Source organism: Corythoichthys intestinalis, chromosome 18, assembly GCF_030265065.1.
Source record: "Corythoichthys intestinalis isolate RoL2023-P3 chromosome 18, ASM3026506v1, whole genome shotgun sequence".
NCBI lineage: Eukaryota > Metazoa > Chordata > Actinopteri > Syngnathiformes > Syngnathidae > Corythoichthys > Corythoichthys intestinalis.
The window spans coordinates 8,845,257-8,869,922 of record NC_080412.1 but is presented as its reverse complement, the minus strand read 5'-3'; the positions used below and the strand labels follow the sequence as shown (position 1 = coordinate 8,869,922).

The 24,666-nt window shown below is 39.2% G+C and overlaps 1 protein-coding gene across 1 annotated transcript; it reads left to right on the top strand.

Moving 5' to 3' along the window:
• Positions 1-19,078, top strand: LOC130906255 (protein phosphatase 1 regulatory subunit 14A-like). Its single transcript, XM_057820367.1, has 4 exons — positions 1-299; positions 6,950-7,030; positions 14,299-14,331; positions 14,448-19,078. Exons 1-4 carry the CDS (start codon positions 96-98, stop codon positions 14,619-14,621), a joined length of 492 nt encoding a protein of 163 aa, XP_057676350.1. The 5' UTR covers positions 1-95; the 3' UTR covers positions 14,622-19,078.
• The last annotated feature ends 5,588 nt before the right edge of the window (positions 19,079-24,666 follow it).

Sequence of the window (24,666 nt, the reverse complement as noted above, 5' to 3'; positions counted from 1 at the left end):
CCACTCCAGAAGGGCGCCCCGTCGGAGCTGTCGTCGCCTCCCAGCGCTTCTCTCCACGTGAGACGCGAAACCAGTCAGACCAGTCTAGAGCGAACATGGCAGCCGACCGGACCGGGATGTCACTCGGGGAAAGTGAGGACGTTGTTTTATCAGACGAAACAGCGTTTGAGGAACACGGTGGCCATGCCCCAAAAAGGCATGCCCGGGTAACAGTCAAGTACAACCGGAAGGAACTGCAGAGGAGGCTCGATGTGGAGAAGTGGATTGATGAGCGTCTGGACGAGCTCTACGCTGGTCAGGTCGGTCCAAAAACAGCAACAACAAGTATACTATACTTGTTTTTGTCTATTTTTGTTGTTCTTGCTGCTGTCATCAGACGTGCAATCCAGCCTCTCCCAGTTTAAATGGATTGGACGTCTAATTCAACCTCTCACTTTTTAAATGGATTGGACGTCTATTGTTGCAAATTTGAAAACACCGGTTTAGGTTCACGATAGATTTCTCTTTGGCTGAATAACTGCCAGAAAGGCGAAATCACTTTTTTTTTTTTTTTTTTTTAATTTTTTATTGCCAGTCATGTCATATATATATATATATATATATATATATATATATATATATATATATATATATATATATATATATATATATATATATATATATATATATATATATATATATATATATAATATTAGGGACATATTTTGATAGTTTGATTTCCAAAAAGACGACACTCAGCCCGACCTCGAGATTCTTGAATTTTACTTGAAGGTTACTCAAATGTGCCTATAATCACTTTAATGTATTTTAAAGTGTGCCTTGTCCGTCTGGATAGAAAAAAATCATTTTTATATATTATAAAAAAGATTTTGCCATATGGTATATTACCAAAGAACAATTTGAATTCTCTGAAGTTACTCAACAGGCTTTATTCTTCCTAAAAAATAAGCAAGAAAAATGCAATAAATAAATAATGATTTAAAAAATAATAATAATATAATGCAGAATCATGGAAATGTAGTCCAGTCAACACACACACACACACACACACACACACACACCTACACACACACACACACACACACACACACACACACACACACACACACACACACACACACACACACACACACACACACACAGTAAGCTATGTGCCAACTAAACATTTTTATAAATTACTATCACAACAATTGTCGTTGACCAATTATTTTTATTATTCCCACTCAATTGTTGCGTGCAGCTGGATGTGATTGAGAGCGCCCGGTGGGGGGCCTCGGTGCCCTGATCGGCGATGGGGCAGCGTGGGGTCGGTTGCCCACGGGCTTACACTCACAAGGGATTCACACGATTACTGGTTTCTAGATCACAGAGCTGATTTGTGTACACTCCACCCCTCCCAATCACGTATCTTATAGACCCCCCCCCTCTTCTTTCCCTGGTCAACAGGCCACCCACATGGTGTCAACCAGAAATAAATCTAGCTTCATAGTTAGTGTAGGCGTTTAATGTATTTCTTGTTGTTGTTTATGTTTCTTTTCTTGTGTTTCTTTTCTTCTGTTAACTCCCTTCTGATAACTCCCTTTTCGCTGCTTTGTCTTGATAAACGAGGTATGTTGAATGATCACAATGGGAGTATGTCATACTCTCAGTGTGAAACATCAAAACTGTTCAGACCAACCTGAATCTTAGACTTCCATACTCCGTGTCAAACTGCTAAAAAGGACAGCTTTAAAAAAAAAAAAAAAAAAAAAAAAAAAAAAGTCAAAGTAAGTTTAGCAAGTGTTCGTGTATCCTGTGAGCTCCTGTCGTGACGAAGGTTTGTTTGTGAATGAGAATTGACAGTTAATGCCATGATAAAGCCAGTCTGACTGCGCACCTATGCGCAAATTTGTATCCAAAGTAGAATAGAGATATTTTCGACTTAATTACTCTTTTGGTTACATGACCATTTAATTATATACGAATTGATCATAATAAAAATCTTAACTACTGGGCAGGCTCTCTGGGAACACGTCACAGGCAGCATAGTACTGTAGTATTCTATGCAAAGTGTCAGTCATTTTCAACACACGCTAATTGGTCCCGTTAAAAATAATGATAATTCGACATTTTCATGAATTTATAAAACCCGGCCAGACACCACAGACATGACGTGAAAAGTGGACATGTCCGGGCAAAAGAGGACGTTTGGTCACATATACAGTGGGGAGAACATGTTGGCGCTTGTGGCGCTTTGAAGTTTCGGCTTACAAGCGTCTTTGGCAAGTTCAAACTTTAACTGTCTGTCAATCATAGGTAACTTTAATAAGCAAATCAAGTGCACTGCCTGAACAAGACAAGTAGCAGGAGCGAAAGTGAGAGAGTACGTGATCGGACCGGTACAGCTCTATATAAAATACTGAATTTATTTATTTTTTGATTGACCGAGACCGCGGAGTTTGAAGCGCGAAGTAGTGGGGTATCACGGATATACTGTATATTAATATCCTTAATAAAAATCCTGCCACATAAAGACATTTTGTATATACTGTATACCTGTATATATATATGTGTGTGTGTAAAATACTGTATACATAATATATGTATATATTTAATGTAACATAATTTTACATATACATATATAGCTTTTTTTTTTTTTAAACAAAACATACCGAACCTTATAGAGACATTCTTGTTTTCGTCAACGATGACGATAACGAAAACTTTTTTCTTGACGATGACGAGACAATAACGAGCCAAAATTGTCTTTGCGAGACTAGAATGTAATGAGCGGAATGGCAGTTTTTGTCTGACAACACGAAGATGCACAATCGTTTCCGTCACATGGTTATGGTTCACCATGTGTGACATTCTATGCGTAGTTAGCCTGAATCATAGCAGTATCTGGTTGTGTCATTTGTGACGTGCTGCGCCACCCCATTTTCCCGACTCACCAGTGTGTCGTCTCCAGTCTCCATGCAGGTTTGCACACACGGTAAGATTAATTTTCTTAATATGCAATGTTGCTTTAGCCTTTAAAGGTCTGTGCTGACTCTGCATAGTGATTATCACACACTAAATGTAACTCATAGCGTTAGCATAGCATTCACTTTCGCGTTAGCGTTAAGCTAATGGTATAATTAATTGAAAATAATGTACGGAATTCCTGCTGAGTGGGTTGGCATTGCCCTTGTGGACGCAACCATGTGTGCTCATCTGTCAATGTTCATTCAAAATGGTTGGAAACCTTTATTTATTTATTTTTGAAATAGTATTTTTTTATTTTACAGATGAAAACATTTTTAGCAAACGTAGACTAAAACTAGACGGAATTGGTCTTGAGTTTTCATAAGCAAAACTAGACAAAGACAAAAACATTTTGAGATGACTAAAATATGACTAAGACGAAGACGTATGGCCACTAAGACGAAAATTAAAAGGAATCAAAATGAATGCTATTAAAATGGATAAAAAACAGAAATATTCTCTGATTATGGCCCCCAATAACACTCTCTATTTAAAAAAAAATTTTTTTTAGTTCACTTCATTCAAAGGACTGTCTGTGAAAGCTTTTTTTCGATTTTCATTGACAAAGCTAGATGTCCAATTCACTTTGACTGGCAGGGTTGGTAGTTATCAATCACTGTTGCAAGCCTCCCCGAGTAGTTAAACCTTCAACAAGACTCAGAAATGAAGTCATAAACACATTTTTCGTGAATTAAAATAAAAAATGAGGACAGCATGATTGTCCAGTACAGCTAAGGACTTAAACTAATGCAGTTTTAAATGATTATTTCTTTTAGCTGAAACATGACTGTCAGACCAAGGCATCACTAAACTCACTTTGACGGTCCTATCTGACCATCAATCAAATTCTAAAAAGTCACTAGAGGTGGGCACTGTGCAGGTCCGCTTCTCCTTACAAGGCCAAACATCCTGTATAGTTGCCGTCCAATTTTCCTAGTTCGCTATCTGTCTCGGAGTTGTTTCCTTAAATGGGATGCCTGGAAATGATGAGGAAAATAAGCAAGAGGAGGGACGACAGGAGGGAGCTAAACACGCAGGCCGTGGCTATACTGTAGCAGAGGGGACACCGGTTGCAGAGGTGTGATTTCTTTTAACATCTTAAAATTGGTCTTGTGGCATGTATCCAGCTATAATGGAAAAGAACAGACCTTTTAAGAGGGACAGTATGACACGTAACAGTGCAGTAGAGAGGATGAATCTGACCCCTCCTTTCTCTGACAAACAAAGAGCTCATCCACAAGCAACAAAGGGAATTTGTTCAGCAGGCCTTTGTGGCTACAAACAATTTTAGTATTCAAGCCCACAGCTTGTACAAATGACTGAAGTGCAATTTTCCAAGTTTTCACATACTCCTGACAAAGAAAAAACACTGATTCAATGAATGTGAGGAATGTTTTCGTCGTAGAAAAAGTATTATTTATGGACGGCATTATGAGATGCTCTCATAAAATAGTTTCACTGTGGTCTATGTTGATACTTATTCACAAACTAGAGGAACACTCTGACAGAGCAGACTTTGGTATTTGGTAGAGTTGACACTCCCTTTCTTCATGCCCTAAAATGTCATCACTCTTTCTCTTCTTATTATATCATCTATCCTGCAAATTTGAGCTAAATAGGCTAATTGCTTATCAAGATTTATTAAAATTCCTTTTCTGACCTATGTGACATTTGACCTACCGTAATTTTCGGACTATAAGCTGCTACTTTTTGCTTTCATTTTGAATTCTGCGGCTTATTTGTGGATTTATATGGGTTAATATGTAACACTTTATTTGACAGTGGCATCATATGATCATCATAATTATGACATGACACTATCATAGGCTTGACTGAATGCTTATGACAGATGTCATTAAGTGTCATCCAGGCAAATTATGTCACAAACTTCATTTATGTCCAGCTTGGATCTTTTACATCCATTCAAAAGTAAGATAATAAATGACATCTGCAATAAGCATTCATGAATGGTCATGACAGTGTCATGTCATAATTATGATTGTCTAATGATAGTCTTATGGCACCACTGTCAAATAAAGTTTTACCAAATACCATAACTAGCAATTAATGAAACAATTGGAACAGTACCTGAAGAAATAATTAGCACAAAACATGAATTTTGATTTTTATTTACACCTGTAGTGCTGCATTGCATGTTAGGAGGCATGTTGAGCATCAACAGTGTTGACAGCAGGTGGCAGCAGTGGTTGACTGTGTGCCCCAAGGGAGGAGTGATAACCAAATGGAGCTTCTTGAAGCAATGATGCTTTGCAGCCAATTGGTTCAAAGCTTCATGGTGTTTAATTTGGTTTTATGACAGACACTTATAATACAGTGAGGATGGCTGCGATTTATAGTCCATTGCGGTTTATCTATGAACAAATGCAGTTTTTGTGTCAAATTTGGTGGGTGGCGGCTTATAGTCAGTTGCACATTATAGTGCTAAAATTAGGTTAATACCCCCAAATATAATCACTGCATTCCTTTCATATTACAAACATATTTTTCTAATTTGAAAAAAAAAAAAAAAAAAACTTTACGGGGAGTCAAGCGCGGACAGACATATGGGGATACCGGATATTTCCCCGGTGGGCCCGTGGTGAAATGAGCGGAGCATAAAACACACGCACACGTGTAATCCAAGCATTACTGTAAATGCAGCGAGCGGGAAGGGCAGTTGACTTCCACGTGCTCGCGTTGTTCTTAAAAACACTATCATCACTGTAAAATATATAATGCCACCACTAAAATATATACTGTAATACCACCATTGTTATCATTTAAAATGAAATAAAGTCGCCTGATCTTAAAACTGTTCCATCTACATGTATGTTACGCGTGCTGTCACATGAGTACAATATTATGCGATTGCCCTGAGCATTGGGTCATTTTAGTAGACGGTAGGTGAAAGTTCTCATTTTTGTGGCACTGTAAATCTCGAAATCGAAATAGGTACTGGCTAAGGTTGGCGAACATCAGTAGTACACCTCTCTGACTACTCCCATACTCAAAACTTTGCATTTTTACTCTTCCAATATTAGGATAAAATAATTAAATTCCTGCATGTGAACTATAATCAGGTTCCAGTTCTCATTTATGTGGTACTGTAAATCCACAATTTTGAATAAATTCTGGCCAAGGTTGGTGAATATTAGTAGTAAACTTCCCTGATTCCTCCCATATCAAGAGTTTAAGACAACAACCACCACGCTAAATACTAATGATAATGCGAATGCTATGCTAATGCTACAAGTTACATTTAGCATGTAATGATCACTCAGCACAGACCTTTAAAGGCTAAAGCAACATGGCTTATGGAGCCATGATAAGAAAACAAAACTTACCAAGCAGCACCTAACATGAAAAGTCTGGAGTGTTGAGAGGACACACGCTTATTCACCGTTTGGTGAATATGCGTGTATGTGGGGGAGCAGCACGGTGTATAAGTGACACGTCCAAACACTGCTATGATGCGTGCTAACACATACAATGAGAAAGTAGCACATTATGACAGAACCTATGACCAATTTTCATCCCGTTCTCGTCTCGTCGGACGAAAATTGGCATCCGTCTCGTTATGTTTGAGTCTCCCAAGACACGTTTTTAGCTTGTCATTGTCATAAAATTCTTCGTTGACAACATATTTTCGTTATCGTTGACGAAAACAACACTAGTAGGAATGGAACTCATTTGTAATTCCAGGACTCCCTGTATTCATTTTGGAGTTATCGTGAACACAAACAAATTTCTGACCTCTCTGACTTTGACCTTTGACCCCTAAATGTAATCAGCTCAACATTTTCATACTACAAACATATCCTGCAATTTCCATCAGAATCCCTTTGTTTTTTCTTGAGTTATCTTGAACACAAACATACAAATTAAGAGTTGAAACTTTTTGACCTGAATGTGACCTTTTGTTTATTTTTTTCTATGATATCAGGAGGAAGACATGCCAGAAGAGGTGAATATTGACGAATTAATTGACCTGCCTGATGATGTGGAAAGAGTTAAAAAACTACAGGTAAAGTATATTAAACTTGTCTTTAATTTTAAATACTGTTCGTTTGGGCTGCAACTATCAATTTTTTAAGTAATCGGTTAATCTATGGAAGAATTCGTTCGATTAATCAAGTAATTGGTAACGAACATTAATGCCTTGCAGAATATTCTAGGAGATGTATAACAAGGAAACAATTGTGTATGCTTGCATTAACATTTATTTTGACCTGCACATTCATTGGAGCCAAGATTGCACTTTCAAAAGAGCATTAAATATGAATACAAAGTAAGAATCCCTGAGTGTTTCTTCAAATTACAGTAATTACTGGACTATAAAGCGCACCGTATTATAAGCAGCACTGGCCAAATTTCACAAAATTTTTGAAATAAAGCCACATATATGCCGTACTTGACTATAAGCCGCAGGTGTCCATATCTTAACATTGGATATTTACATAGATGTTACAGAGAAATATTTGAGTGGTCAAAAATATATTTAGTAACCAGATAAACACGCATCAACATCACCTACTCATGTTTTTGAATGCTGAAAACCAAACTAACTTTAAAATAACACGTCACTTGCAAAGATACATAATCCACTTTAACTTGCCTTCTAAACTTGTAGTGGATGAAATTCTCTTGAAAACAGTTAACATCTAGCGTTAGCCCTTACATAGCAGCTTTGTTGTAACATACTGTGCAATAAAATGTCCTCCGAATGCCATTTGAAAATGGTTAATCAACAATAGCATCGTGTTCTCTTGTCTTAGCAAATAGTGGATGCCGATCCATTTAAAGTTGTTCATTTGTACTGTCTAAGCAAATAGTGGATGCCCATCCATTTAAAGTTGTTCATTTGTAACAGCATCTTATATCAGATGAAGCCATATCTATAAAATCGTTGGTTTCTGAGTAAGTCTGACGAGCTTCTGGCAAGCTTTATTGGTACTAGTGTAGCGGCTAAGAGCTTTGTCATTGCGGATAGAAACGGCGAGAAAGAAGTAGTGGCTTATAGTCTGAAAAATACAGTATACAGAATTGCAGTTTCATTTCACATGAGCAATAAATGAATAAATTAAAATAACTGAGCTTAGCATCAAATAGTATAAAAAAAATGAGGATCTTGGTAAAACGAAGAACAAAAAAATTGGAGTTTAAATGTCTAACTAGTCAAATTTATGTGTAATTTTAAAAGATTGTAATAAATTTGCATAGCAAAAAGTCTGCAAGTTAAATGCTGTAAAATGCTAACTTTTTTTTTTTTTTTTACAATTCTCATAACAAATTGTTCAAGCACGTATTACCACAACTAAGTCTAAAAATGCCTCGAAACTAAATTACGAATATATAAATAAACATTAACTCAAAGAAAAACTTACCTTATGTTGGCCTGAACAGGGAGCAGCTGGATTCAGCCTAGACGAGTTATGTCAAATTGGCATATTGTAGCACGATTTACCATGAGAAAATTATAGGGATTCTTGCTTGTAATGAAAAAAAAAAAAAAGAGTATTACTAAGAAAAGCCAGAAAAGTTGAATAACACAAAATCAAACATTTTTTTTTCACTACTTACTGTATGATATTTTGATATACAGTACATTGGATTGGTTTTATTGTGTTCAGTATGGAGGAAGAAGTGGATCCTGTATGCTCTAAAAAATTTGTTAAAAAGAGCTTACATTTAAAATACTGACAGCTATGATTACAGATTGTACTGTTAAAAAATGGGAAAATCGTCAAACATTTACTGTCAACTTGACAAAAAATACTTTGAAAAGAACTATAGTTTAACCATTATTTTAAAATAAATGACTGTAAAAATTATGTACTGTATGTTTAACCAGCCAAATGGTTGTGGCAATGTTACTGCGCTCCCTTTCTTGGTCTATATGATTTTTTTTCTAACATGATTTTCAGTAAAAACAAATCTACAAAAATCTGCTTTAATATTTACAGTTACTGAAGTACTATGCCATTTTCACGTGTATTTTACGGTATAAGGTTTTTTTCCCTCTCTTACCAATAGAATTTGGGCAGATGTATCTGGCTGTATTTTACCCTTTTGTTTAATTACCATATTTTCTGTACTATAAGTCGCACATTTTTCATATTTTGCCTGCGTCCACGACCTATACAAAAGTATGACTGATTTATGTTTTTTTTTCTCTCTGAATGATGACACATTTTTTTAGGGCCTGTTTAGCCTGTTGTTCTCTATTGTACTATTATTACTTTAACGTATACTGTAGTTTCTTCTTGTTTTCTCATCAATTAAAAAATGAACTCCCAAAATTGCAATTTATACTCCAGTGCGACCTCTGTTTTTGTTTTCCTTGTTCATTCTCCATTCTTTGACTGTTGCGACTTACACTCAGGTGCGACTTATAGACTGAATAATACGGTATTATTATTATCATTTCTCATACATAAGCCTGTCGCATATACAATAAGTCAATTTATTGCACGGTAAATTAAAATGTGGTCCGTAATTTTCCTGGCTGTGATTTATCGCCAGGTGCGTGCGTGCGTGCATACATTTGTGCATGCATGTGTTTGCGCATGCTGCGCACACTTACAGTTAGCGGCTTAGCGAATGTGCTTCCGCTGAACATTTCAATTAAAGCATATCATGTTCAGCATGTAAATAAAGATTTTTGTTGTTAATCTCACATACTTCTTTCAGTACAGCCCTATTTTGGCAGCGGCGTCAATGGAAACTCATTCTACACTAAGAATAGGTTTGAAATAACACCCATTATGAAAAATCTGATTGGCTATGAATAATTTGGCTTCAAATTTGCTAACATTCATTTAATTTTTGACAACATTTGATGGGCTCTAATTGGCAGAGAACAAAAATGGCCTTGGGTTTCTCACCCATTTCATATTCTGCACTTAGCTAGCCTTCAAATGAGTCATTATGCATTGTGTGTGTATGTGTTTTTTTCTTAAAACATTGATTTTTTTTTTTTTTTTTTCTATACTTTGTTTTATTTAAGAATAACAATTTATTTCACTTGAATGTGTGATTTATTAGGATGTATTGTCACTACATTAGTGGTTGAATTGGTGGGAAAAAACATACAGTGTATCATTCAGGCAAGGGTGTAGGTTTGCATAGGGACGGTAGGGACATAACACGACCAACTCTTCATAATGCTCAAATTGGCCCCACCAACTTTTAGGCAACCTTATTTGCATTATATAATGGCTTCAGTTATATAGGTAATTTAGAATGTCTTCCCATATGTTGTAAGGACAGTACTGACTCTACCATAATGAAGTGAATTCTTTCTATTATGTTCAGACTTCACATCTTTTGACTTGCTGATAGCGGTGCAACGGTTTGCGGTTCAAAGCCGAACCGTTCGGTTCGCCCTGTACGGTTCAATACGCCTTTATGAATCGCGCCTTTTCGGTTTTGCAATTAATGTATTCCGAACGCTTGTGGAATGAATTGATCGAGCTCTGTGTGCCTGTGTGTGACGTGAAGCACCGCTGTGCTGAAATTCCCGCCCCGCAAGTAAATGTCGGATCGTTGTCAAGCACCTGTGTAATAGAAGCCGAGTAACGCCCTCTCTTGCTTACGAGCGAAGTGAAAGTGAAACAAGAAAAAGAACAAATAGCTATGGCGAGCGGAGGAGTGGAGAGACCAAATTCTGAGGAAGCACCGGCTTCTTTCAAATCTGCGGTGTGGCAACATTTTGGTTTCCCCGTGGATTACAATGCGGAGGGAGAGAAAATACTGAAGAAAAAAAAATTGCAAGCATTGCTCAGCACTTGTTCCCCGTGCTAATGGCAACACTTTTATAACGTGACACCGGCATCTCAGCCAGCATCACCCACAGATATCACTTTCTCAGGGTAGGACAACCCCGAAGATGACACCAGTGAAAACACACGGTGGGCTTCGTTAATTTATTTGCAACGCTTGACCCTCGTTACATTGTTCCCTTGCGGACATATTTCTCCAACAACCTAATCCCCGACATTTATGAAATGGCACCCAAAGCCATCGAAGATGATTTTGCTAAAGCACATAGTTTCGCCCTGACCTCTAATAGTTGGAAGTTGGACGTCCTGTGCTACAGAGTGCTACTACCTAACTGTGACGGTCCACTATAATTCATACCTGTCAAATTGTACGGTCTCGTCGTAATTTGTACAAGTGAGCACTCATTTTTAAATGTGTATGCCGTACATTACGTTCAAAATCTGCTCGTTTTTCGTACATTACGTTTTTTTTTTTTTTTCCATCTGTTCGGATTTGGTTACCGTTTCTTCAACAAGACAATGCGTTGGTTGAATGACGTGAGAAAAGTCAGAGACTCGGAGAGGGAAGAGTGTTTGTTGAGACGCTGTAGCAAACGTGATGCTAGGCTAGGTGGCTCCAATATTACCTGACTTAGCCGACAACATACAATCTACGCCTAGATATCTCATGCGCATAGAACTACATGCGAAATGACAGACTCGGTAGCGTTAGTAAACAGCCGCCATTTTAGAGCAGTAAACTTTTCAGAGAGGCTCTGTTGTAGTAAACCTTACGAGCGAACCTAAGCAACTTTTTATCCAAAATACTCCTAAATCAGCAAAATCTTGACTTGAGTCTATCTTTAAAGGATGAAACAGTTTTAAAAATTTCACACGTCGAAAGTAGACAGAAGGGAACTAATGCAAAAACGGGAGCAATTTGATCAACTTTAACAGTTGATTCACAACATTAAATGACCTCCAAACATAGCAAAGGTTACTATGTTTTCGGGTTTTTTTTTTTTTTTAATGAAAAAAAAAAACATGAAAGGTATCACCAGTTACTTTGCCAAGTAACTTTTTTACTACTGTGTGTGTATTTCAGTAGTCAGTCACTACACTAGCCAAAGAGCTAAGAGGCATTTTAACAGTCGAAAATGTTTACATTTTAAGTGTTTATTTCATTTTTTTAAAAAGCAAAATAAAGGCAGTTAAAAAAAAAAAAAAAAAACGAACTCGAACCGAAACCGTGATCCCAAAACCGAGGTTCAAACCGAACCGTGGGCTAACTGAACCGTTGCACCCCTACTTGCTGAATGTGCCAGTCCATTTTTTTATTTCAAACGCATGTTTGATTGGCTGATGACTCGACCCCCCCCAGGCACACACACACACACATGCACTCACAGCCCTGACAGAAATACAACATGCCGCCTCCTCCGTCCCCTTCGAAGTTTTTTTTTTCGACCATCAGCAGAAAAGCAGCCCTGTAAGTAATGTAAAAAGACATCAATGTTGTGGAGGTGGGAAACAAACCAATATTTTCCCTCTGAAAGTCTGACCGCAGAGTTAGCACAACATTAAACTGCGTAAATTTTCTTTATTTTTTTTCTTTATTTTTTTAAACCTGTCCTGTTCAGCTGTTTGACACGGAAGTCTAAGTGCCCGGATGGTCTGAACAGTTTTAATGTTTTACATTGAGAGTCTGACATACTCCCATTGTGATCATTTAACATACCTCGTTTATTATGACAAAGCAGCGAAAAGGAAGGGGTTATGGAACAGAAGAAAGGAAACACAAGAGAAGAAAGAAAAGAAACACAAACTACAACAAGAAATACACTGAACGTCTACACTAACTACTAATATGTTGGTGCTATTGTCAACTAGATGTATTTCCAGTTTACACCATGTGAGGGGCCTTTTGACCAGGGAAAGAGGGGGGGTGGGGGTGGTGTAGTCTATAAGCTAAGTCATTGAAAGGGGTAGAGTGTACACAAATCAGCTCTGTGATCTAGAACCCAGTAATCTTGTGAATCCCTTGTGAGTGTAAGCCCGTTGGCGACCGACCCTACGCCACCCAATCGGCAATCCCGGCACCGGGACCCCCCACCCGAGCGCGCCCCATCCAGCCGCATGCGAGCCCCACCATGCGTGCGACAGCCATGCAGACAAGCTGAGACGCCACGCGGGCGCCAACCCAGGGCCACGCCCCCCAGCCAGCCCGGGGAGGGAGGGCGGTTGGTGGGAGGGGCGGGGGAATAGCACATTGCACCTCCTCCCGCAGGCCAGCAAAGGAGCCCCCCCCGCCGCCCACCCTCCGGATCCAGGGTGGTTCCTCGGGCCACCCGCGAACCCATCAACCGGCCTACAGGGATGCAAGAGGGGACGCACCACCAACCCCACTCCGCACTCCGAGCAGTCGCTACGCCAAGCACCGGAGACCAGGGGACGTCCACCCCACTGGCAAGGGACAGCAAGCCCCACCCAAGGCCTCGCGGGCCTCAAGAGGCCCCATCGACAACCCCGCCGGCAGGAGGGCAGCGGCAGAGAGGCGGACGGGGCCGGAGACAGACCAAGGGGACGGAAGCGCACCCCCCTCCAACCCACCCCCGGGCCAGGAGGGGCACGTGTTATGACATCAGGGTGCACCTCCCCGGCAGCCGGTACAAGGAGACGCGGCTCCGGCCGGGCCGACCTGGGAGGGAACTATGGCCGCCGCATACACCACCCAGCCCCCACCCCATCCCGGTCGGCCGGTGAAGGGCCGCGGCCCCGGACCGGCACCCGCGCGGTGCGCCAACCCGACCGTGAATTTTCTAACCTGCAAAACTCGAGTAGGAGGCTGCTTAGAGAGACGTGTCCTCCTGTATGTGTTTTCTACTGTTAATGTTAATTAGACTTATTAAACTTTTATTTTTGTTATTCCCTGACTGTTTTTTTAGTTATATTCAATTTCTTTAGTTCGACATGTTGAGTGGTCTTAAGACAAATAATTTTTTGCATTCCTAGATAGTTTAGAGATTATTAACCAGTGTATGTTAATATAATTTATGTTCAAATATTGCTATTTAAATTTGCTAAAAAAAAAAAAAAAATCCATAAATTTATTCTGAAACTGTTCAAAATGGTTCTTAAGTAGTTTTTGAAAACAAAGGTTTGAATCGGACAGTGTGTCACCTGAACCAGTACACGTACTGTAAAAGTTAGTATAAGTCAATACAGATATATTTTGCATTGATCATTTAGCCTATCAAATAATTAGGTTTGTATTTGTGAGAAACATAACCCTGACCCCCGTTCCCCCAATCTGTTTGGTCTTATTAATGTCCCGTCCCCGTGTAGGATGTGCTGTTATATTGTCCCTACCAATGTTCAGACCAAACCTACGCCCTAGCATTCTGGCCAGTTTTTCCTGTATGTGACTTGTGTTGAAAAGTTGGGGAATTCTTTCTTAACACGAAGCCGCTTGGGCAAAATATAATGAGCCGGGAGCTAATGTAGTTATTGTTATATCCCTGGTTTTTTACAGGAGCTTTTTCAAACCTGCAATAACACCACAGAGGTAATGTTTTTTCAATTTCTTTTTAAAGGACACATAAAACAACTATTTTCATGCACAATATCTATGAAACTATAGACAATACTTGATGTTACATCGTGTACCATGTTCTTTCTCAGACCTTCATCAGAGAGCTCGTAGAGAAGCTACAGGGAGTTCATAAGGAGGAGGAGCTGCAGAGTGAAGGCATCGAGCATCCGGTCATCGGTCACAGCCACCATCGCCATGAACCTTACCACTTCAACAACCCGCACCATGTCCACCACACCCGAAGCCAGAACCAGACACTTTGAGAACCTCTCCTTTATACTGTACCCACATAAATACACAGTATGCGAATAACACTCATGTATTTAACGATTTGGATAGTTTGCTTGCCAAATCCATGCAAATGGATATGTAAACCATATTTGGTTTGAGAATTTGATACCATTCTGTAAACGTGTGATTGTGGCACAGTGAAAGATGAAGAGCAAACCTGAAAGACAAAGGGTCCTTTCCAAAGGGTCTTGCTTGCCATACTAATGAATTTTAAAGACTGAAGACTAGCCATAATTATTCAATTATATATATATACAAAACATGTTTGTAATGAATTATTTCCAACAGTTTTTGAATATACAGTAAATAATTTATTTACTGTACAATATGTACTGTACATTTACTTTGCGTTAATTTCCCCATAGAACACAGGGGAAACTCAAGCTTGAAGCCTGTAACCATCCACTTTAAAACTTTTTTTTTTTAAATTTAACAATCTATCCAGTGCTTCAAGTACATTTTATTCACTTAGATATCTTGAACTAAGAAAAATAGCTAGTTGAAAACATGTTTAACAGTTTTTAAGCAATAAATTAGTATACTTAATCTTTAAAAAGCTTGTTAGTCAAAACTGCTCTTAGTTCAAGAAAAAATATTTTTCAAAACATTATTTGAAAGCCAAATTTTCAAGATTTAGGTGAAAAATGACCAATTTTTAGATGTATGGGCTTAATTTGAACAAATGGTAATATTTACATAAAGTAAGTGGAATAATCTAACACATTAATCTGTTAATTAGTCATTAACACTCAAAACAAGGTGAAGAAAATTATTTGACTACATTTAAGAAAAATAATCTGATTTAGACGCTATAAATTTGCAGTGAACAAAAAATAAATTAACATGACACACATTCTGGATATCAGATTGATAATCTAATGGTGGATTTTCAAGTATATGAAATTGAAATGCATGCTATTATTTTAGTGTTATTCATTGAGTACAGTATTGGACCATTATCATCCTATCCTATAATATCAGTATGATGTTACACACATAAAAATAATCCAGACTGATAATTATTTTATGCTTTTACACATTATTGCTAATAAAGTAACATATTGCAATGTTTTGGTGTCCTATTACGAAATATTTTCAAGTATAAGAGCCGCATCTTTATATTCAAGTCAGGCATTGATTGTCAACAAGCCTTTTGTTTTGCACCGTTTTTTTCTCCACATAATATATTATTCTCATGCAGAGGTGGGTAAAGTAGCTAACAATTTTACCCAAGTAATAGTAGTGTTACTTCAAAATTATATTACTCAAGTAAGAGAAAAAGTAGTCGTCCAAAAAATGTACTCAAGTACAAGTAAAAAAAAAAGTATTTGGTGAAAAGAATACTCAAGTCATAGACTTCACAATGTATTGTCGGGACAGGGGGTGCGGGGGCGATAAAAAAAAAAAAAAAAGTGCAGTTGGCATTTATTTTATGTAAATATGTCAAAGTACAATGCTAGTCTGTTAGTAAATGTAGCTAGCGGCCTCCTTATGTAACCAGGACTTTTCCAGTAAAAATTCTTGAGCATATATGCTTAAATCCCCGAATTCTTTATCGATATGGACGTAAAACAGTCTTGATTGTTGGTTAAAAGCAAAACAAAACAAAAAAAGTGCACTTAGCATTTGTTTTACGTAAATATGTCGAAGTACAATTCTAGTCTGTCAGTGATTGTAGCTAGCGACAACCTTATGTAAACATAGCTTTCCAGTGAAAATTCTTGTGAAGAAATGCTTAAACCCCCGAATTCTTTATAGATATGGACGTAAAACAGTCTTGATTCTTGGCTAAAAGCAAAAATAATTAGTTGGCAGTTAGCATTTGTTTTACGTAAATATTGCGAACTATGATGCCAATGCAGTAGCGGCCAATTTCTCCCATTGATTTTTTTTTCGCAACATTCAAAAATGCATGCATGCATGGTACGAAAAATATAATAATTACCTTGAATCCTTGAACAAATCACTCCTTAGACAGTCCTTCCTGTTTGTATGCGGTACAGCTTTCGTACTTTTTCAACAGAAATCCGGCATTAGATCGCTGTGTGCGTGTGTTTGTGAATAGCTCCTCTTGATGTGGCCGGCCCCCTACTTGAAGGCGAGGCGCTGGCGCAGTGCATGACCGATCTGACCTGTCAATACCATTATGAAATCTATGCTCAAGTAATGCGTGAGCAATTGCTTAAGATGTTTTTTTAATAGTATTTTTTTTCTCAGCACAAAGTTTTTTATATGAAATATATTATACAGTACCGATTACATAACTACATTAAGCCAAAGAAAAAAAAAAAAAAAAAAAAGTCAATAAATTCCAACGAGAGAAAACAATGCAGATCCGTCCAAAGAGCATGAGCGCCCTCTATTAGAGAAAATTGTTCCTAGTTTGAATAGTTGAATAGTGAATAGTTCCTTCATTGTTCCTGTTATGAAATTAAAAGGATCATATCTCCGGTTTACTGTGGTCAATCGGTGCCAAATGGAAATTGAGAGGGATTAAAATCTCTCTCTTAAAAGTTTCGAGTCATGTTGAGGGCAGCGCTCAATGTCGAATACTTCATTTTTCCCGGTGCTTTAAAAATGCCACGTGATTGAACAGGCCAGCGTGATCATTAAACAGCAAGCTTAAAGTCTAATTTATGCTTCTGCGCTGCAGTGACGGAGTAACGATAGCATAGACCCTACGTCGTGAACGAGCATTCGAAGTTTTCCGTCAAGGGAACGCTTTGCTCTGTAATTCACCGACAAACCACGAGAGGTTTTGGGGGAATCTTGTCAAAAAAGTTTTCTTCCGGTTAGACAACAATGGCAACGGAGATGGAACGCTTGAATGTGGACCTTCAGCTCATCAACATTGAACAACAAATGTTGATCATACAAATGTTGAGGTGCAGGCGACGCAGAAGACGGTTGAGGAGGTGGTCTGTCCGACTGTAGATGCCGCAGGGACTGGCAGTCACATTACGAATTCTACCATCGGGTGGAAGCCAGCGAGCTGCGTTGTCCAGCGTTTTGTCCGATTTCTTTGCCGTGTCCTACAACCAGCTAGTGGAAAGCCATAGATTTCTGGCTATGAAACTTCCCAAACTGAGTCGGAAGTCTTGATGGTAAACACGTTATCATTAAAGCACCGAGGCACTCCCAATCAGTGATGATGTATCAAGTGTGTAAACTGTTGTTGAAAATTAAACATCAAAACAACTCTTTTGACACCAAACCTGTGCTTTATTCTTCATATACTGTACTTGAAATGTAAAATGTAAATAAGTCACAGACTCACAGCAAGCATTTGTTCAAAATAAATGATAATGTGCACCAACCAAAAAGACAACATAAAGTGATAAAAAGCTGGCAGTTTTTTTTCGGGGTCACCGCTTCGTGTTGCCATTCGCTTCCGAACACACATACTTGTCTCATACTAAGGTTCTTCCATTTCTTTTATGCATTCGCTGACCTCCAGCTCTGTATTTTCAGCAATGTCAATTCACGAATTGCTTGCCATGCCAATGTTTATAATGCCTTGACGAAACATTGTACAGGTGGTCGTACTTGCGGACATCTTCGATCAACCTCTCATGGGCTCGCTCCATTTTTGAGTGTAGCGCAAGAATGTTTATATATGTCGGTGATTTCGCACTGAACTAGAAACAACAGTCTGAGCAGACCAATCACAGTCCATTTGCGTCACGTCACCACACGTTGACGTGACGCGTAGTCAGGATTTTGTGGAGGTGCACGTCAGGCTACAGCTGAGGGTCGTAAATTGGGTCCGCCTTGACGGTTTAGGTCCGCCGCAGAAGCATAAACCAGCCTTAAAGTGCCTATGACAGCTAAGAGCATGTTTATTTCATATTTTCCGTGGTATTTTTTGCTCCTGAATGAAATGGACCGCTTTACGTGTGTCAAAGCGATTGCTATATTTATTTAGTTTTTTTAATCCCGCGCCACGAAAATGAGTGACTTCCGGCTCCAGTCTCGACTTGAGAAAAAGGGCGCTGTGACGTGTACGGTAGAAGAAGTCCTCTTCACTATTCAGCCGTACTGTTGTATGAGAAGGACTAAGGAATGAGCTGATTTTGCGGATTAATTTATTTATTTTTCACATTACGCCAGCCAAACGGCTGCAGAAAAATTTTGCTGCACCAGGGAGAGGCATGTGAGCCTTTTTAGGGTTTCAAAAGGTTCTCATTCACAGGATATTGGCCAAAACAAGCCCTACTACTGTGGGATCATTGGACTTATAAGGAAGTCAGTAAACATCGTGTTTTGTATTATGTCAAGTACTGGGATCATTTTAATACGTAGGTGGCTTGCATTTTGTGGCTGACATGCTCTTTTTCCACTCGGCTGGCAACCGAGTCACCCATCCCCCCGCCGGGAGAGCACTATACTCGGTTTATTGCCCTCTTCACGTGCCTGGTGTTTTGTCAAATTTTCAACCCCATCAGAAAGTGCAACTTTGTGTTAAAAATGGCAGCGAACACAGCGATTACAAAGTAAATACCACAAACTTTCTTTAAATAAAGGACTATTTACTTACGTTTCACCATGGATGGGCATGTAGAAAAGATCTCCTAAGACACATTCTGTCTGTCATGTTGGCTGCACAACAGCTCCAAGCTGCTCTTTGTTTACGTCGTCGCCGTGTAGTAAAGCATTATTTTTTTATTATATTCGTGTTGACCATGTGGCAGCTACGCGTTCCTCCGACGTCGGCCGGTTTGTCCAGCGGTATTCTCCAGCTGCTTCCACGGCGAGCTCTCCTTTCCGTAATAGCAGGGGAACGAGCTGTAACTTGCTCGCCACCGGTCGGGTTGCCGATCGGTGAAGAAATTTGACGACCCCACCGCCGTGTGAAATAATCTGGGCTTGTTATGTGTGATTTTCTGCTTCGAAGACTTTGAAACATCACTCGGTTTGGGTTAGTATGTCCGCTAGCTGTCAGCTGGGGATGGGAAATGACAAAAGCCCGACGTGGCGTAAAATATCGTTCAGGAGGTGCGACGGTAAAGGTGAAGTCAACAGTTTTGACCATTACGGAGTAATTTTGCCATGTCATACTGAATAATTGCATTTTTATTATTTCATATTCCATTTAGCACAAGATTGTGATTTGTCGTGACCATACCATTTATTTAGCAATTGGGAAAAATACTTCGATAAAAATAATATCCTTTAAAAATATTGGAGAGACTGAAATAATGACATTTTGCGGTTCTCTTTGTCGCATTTTCATCGTTAGGAATAATTCCCCCTCAATGGGCTGCATACTAAATCAGATGAAACCATTATTTATTTCATCCCACGGATGGCCTGGAGGTTTCCCCAGCTGCTGCAGTTATCTGAGCGTGACGATGACAAGTCACGTCAATGTGCGAATGCACGCAGCAAAGCAAAACGTCTGGACTCATTTATCCGTTCGACATACTGACATGTGTTCTCCAGAGATAGTTAACTCTGATTGGTTCGAATGTGCATGTTTTCTGAAACAGCAAAAAAAAAAACACAAAAAAGGGCAATGCAACAGAAAATGGATCAAAACTTTAAGAGCAAGGACAGAGCTAAGGTGGCTTATTTATCATATTTAGTTTTATTTGCTCTGATGGGGAGGTTTAGAACATCTTAGCTGTCAATGTGCACTTTGGACTTATATTTGTTCATTTATGTTAGTCTACTAATTCATTTCCTTATGATTTACAAAAAAGTCAATGTTTGCGCAGTCTTCAAAATATATTACATTTCACTCTGCATAAAATAAGTCATTTGTGCTTATTTTATGTTACTTATATCTTTATTATTAAAAACACAACAAAAAGTAAATGTTTACATTATCTTTGATTTTGATATACATCCTATGTTCATAAGTAGTTCAAATTGAGATTTGGCAGTTAGTACAGTGCCTTGCAAAAGTATTCGGCCCCCTTGAACCTTGCAACCTTTCGCCACATTTCAGGCTTCAAACATAAAGATATAAAATTTTAATTTTTTGTCAAGAATCAACAACAAGTGGGACACAATCGTGAAGTGGAACAAAATTTATTGGATAATTTAAACTTTTTTAACAAATAAACTGCAAAGTGGGGCGTGCAATATTATTTGGCCCCCTTGCGTTAATACTTTGTAGCGCCACCTTTTGCTCCAATTACAGCTGCAAGTCGCTTGGGGTATGTTTCTATCAGTTTTGCACATCGAGAGACTGACATTCTTGCCCATTCTTCCTTGCAAAACAGCTCGAGCTCAGTGAGGTTGGATGGAGAGTGTTTGTGAACAGCAGTCTTCAGCTCTTTCCACAGATTCTCGATTGGATTCAGGTCTGGACTTTGACTTGGCCATTCTAACACCTGGATACGTTTATTTTTGAACCATTCCATTGTAGATTTGGCTTTATGTTTTGGATCATTATCCTGTTGGAAGATAAATCTCCGTCCCAATCTCAGGTCTTGTGCAGATACCAACAGGTTTTCTTCCAGAATGTTCCTGTATTTGGCTGCATCCATTTTCCCGTCAATTTTAACCATCTTCTCTGTCCCTGCTGAAGAAAAGCAGGCCCAAACCATGATGCTGCCACCAGCATGTTTCACAGTGGGGATGGTGTGTTCAGGGTGATGAGCTGTGTTGCTTTTACGCCAAACATATCGTTTTGCATTGTGGCCAAAAAGTTCAATTTTGGTTTCATCTGACCAGAGCACCTTCTTCCACATGTTTGGTGTGTCTCCCAGGTGGCTTGTGGCAAACTTTAAAGGAGACATTTTATGGATATCTTTGAGAAATGGCTTTCTTCTTGCCACTCTTCCATAAAGGCCAGATTTGTGCAGTGTACGACTGATTGTTGTCCTATGGACAGACTCTCCCACCTCAGCTGTAGATCTCTGCAGTTCATCCAGAGTGATCATGGGCCTCTTGGCTGCATCTCTGATCAGTTTTCTCCTTGTTTGAGAAGAAAGTTTGGAAGGACGGCCGGGTCTTGGTAGATTTGCAGTGGTCTGACGCTCCTTCCATTTCAATATGATGGCTTGCACAGTGCTCCTTGAGATGTTTAAAGCTTGGGAAATCTTTTTGTATCCAAATCCGGTTTTAAACTTCTCCACAACAGTATCTCGGACCTGCCTGGTGTGGTCCTTGGTTTTCATAATGCTCTCTGCACTTTAAACAGAACCCTGAGACTATCACAGAGCAGGTGCATTTATACGGAGACTTGATTACACACAGGTGGATTCTATTTATCATCATCGGTCATTTAGGACAACATTGGATCATTCAGAGATCCTCACTGAACGTCTGGAGTGAGTTTGCTGCACTGAAAGTAAAGGGGCCGAATAATATTGCACGCCCCACTTTTCAGTTTTTTATTTGTTAAAAAACTTTAAATTATCCAATAAATGTTGTTCCACTTCACGATTGTGTCCCACTTGTTGTTGATTCTTGACAAAAAAATTAAATTTCATATCTTTATGTTTGAAGCCTGAAATGTGGCGAAAGGTTGCAAGATTCAAGGGGGCCGAATACTTTTGCAAGGCACTGTATGTGAGGAAATGAGGGAAAATAAAAATTAGAAGATGGAGGTTTGGGTTATAGCTGTTTGTGTTTGAAACAAAATCCGTTTTTGTATGCGATATAGAAATAACTGACCAACAGTTTTCTTTGCATTTCAGTAGTTTTGACCCCCCCCCCCCCCCCCAAAAAAAATAAAATAAATAAAATTTCTGGCTCCGTGGAGAGCTTCACGTCGGGGAGTTGCGGCAAGAAATTCTAACCACTTTCACCCCTGGTGAAGAATAATGTTTCTTCATCACAAATCTACTCAAGTACCCACCTATGTTCACATGCGATGGCATTTGCTAAATTAATGACACTTGAAAATATGCTTGGGAAATGTGAAAGGCGTCCACCTTAGTAGGAAAAAAAAAAATTTGTTTCATACAAACATGTTTGGTAGTTAGTGTGTATACAGGAAGAACAAGATGTTCACAGTTAGTACTGTGGTCAATAGAGGACAGTACTGTCAAGTTACGTAATGTACACTAGGTGGCAGAAACGACGTATATGCCAGGGGTGTCTAAACCTGTAGTTTATGTAATTGCTTCATTTAAAAAAAATGCACAGTACAACAATTCCACTTTACGTGCTGCCATAAACACAAAAATAAACAACTCGCCACACTCTAACATTTCCTTTAAGTGAGATTAGAGCCAAGCTACAGCCTACTTTGGGGTATTTGTTATAAACAATATGGCAATAACTTAAGTGTTAATTCATTTTCGCTTGGATCTGTCGTCCTAAACTCTTCCGCTGAGGAAGAAAAAGCTGCTACTGATGCATGAATGGAATTTGGACTCAAGGCCACAGACAGGGCCACTCCTATGCAATTCTGGGCTAGGAAGCATAACCAGTGCGTAAGACAATCCCCCCCCCCCCCCCCCCCCCCCACACACACACACACCGAAATACCCCCAAAAACCCAGACCTCGACATGCCAAATTTATCAGATTTATTCTTTCAATAATGGGTGTCATTTCATAGCTAGGATGATAAATAAAAGGACATGGGTGAGAAACAACATTTTTGTTGCGTGCCAATTACTGTCTGGCCCAGCAAAATATTTGATTTGGTTCAAAGTGGCAAGTATAATCATGGCCACAAATGCAACTGTTGGGCAGTTTGAAGCAAATTATTAAATTTATCACAGGATTTAAAGTTGATATACTTATTCGTAACTGATTGTCTCCTTAACATCAAGTCTTTCTCGTTCAAGCACATTGGCAGTACTAACAATAAGGGGGGTGTGGGTAACAGAACTTTAGCTTTTTTTTTTTTTTTTTTAAGCGCCTCATGATCAAAAAGTGATATGAAGAAACATAGGGGGTCTCTTGTATTAAATGCAGAGTTGGGTAGAACCATGTTGCATTTACTCAATTACATTTATTTGAGTAACTTTTTGAGGCCTTCACTAGTGTCGATACATTTTCTTATTTATTCTACATATCAGATTTACTTTATTTTTACCAGATATGCCCACAGTTGGTCAATCGGTTTCACAAATGAGACGGTTAAAAAATAATCACGACTCCATTATACCAATCAGATGTGATGATACAGTGGCATGACCACATACAATCTTGTAGTTGTAAATCCTATGATCACGCCAGCCTGTTCAATCTCGTTTCGTCTTTGAAGCGCCAGTAAAGAAACAAATTTCACATAGAGCACTGCTGTCAACATTACTCAAAAACATGAATTTTAACTTTACTTTGGGGGTTTAAAGCAGGGGTCCCCAACCGCCAGGCCGTGGACCAGTACCGGTCCGTGGCACATTTGCTACCGGGCCGCAAAGAAATACTAATTTATTAACGACTGCATTCTGGCCGAATTAACTTTGGCCTGTGCCCATTAACACACCAATATCCCATGCTACTCTAGATATAATGCAACAGGATAGAATGTCGTCATAGAAAGCCATTGATTAGATTGCTAGCAGTACATCTTGTTTTGTATGTGTATGTGCGCTTGTCCTCGATAATAACGTATGACGTAGGGTGGGCACATCACCTTTATTCCCGGAAATAATGAGCCTCAACACTAGAATGACTGAAAAAGAGACGTCTTTGGACAGATTTTTGTACGGGGAAAAGGGCTCTCAACGAGCCAGAAGATGAGCTTACGACCTCAAAGAAAACAAAATCTCTGCTACTTCCCAATCACTAAAGACCCACGAACTGCGAAGGAGTGAATTCCTGACCCGTTTGTGAATATACAGAGTGAGTCGAGCATGTCTGTGCAACAGGAGGATCAGCTTGTAGAGATCGCAAATGACGGCGACCTTAAACGTACAGTACATTTGAGACAACAACTCTCCCGAAGTTCTGGATTAAAGTCATTCCGGAATATCCTGACATCGCTACGAGAGCACTGAAAACGGTGCTACAATTTCCAACATTGTATCTTTGTGAACCTGGCGTCTCTCACTCTCCCATCACACCTAGATGGGACCATCTCGTCTCAACAAAACAAGCTCAGGCCTCC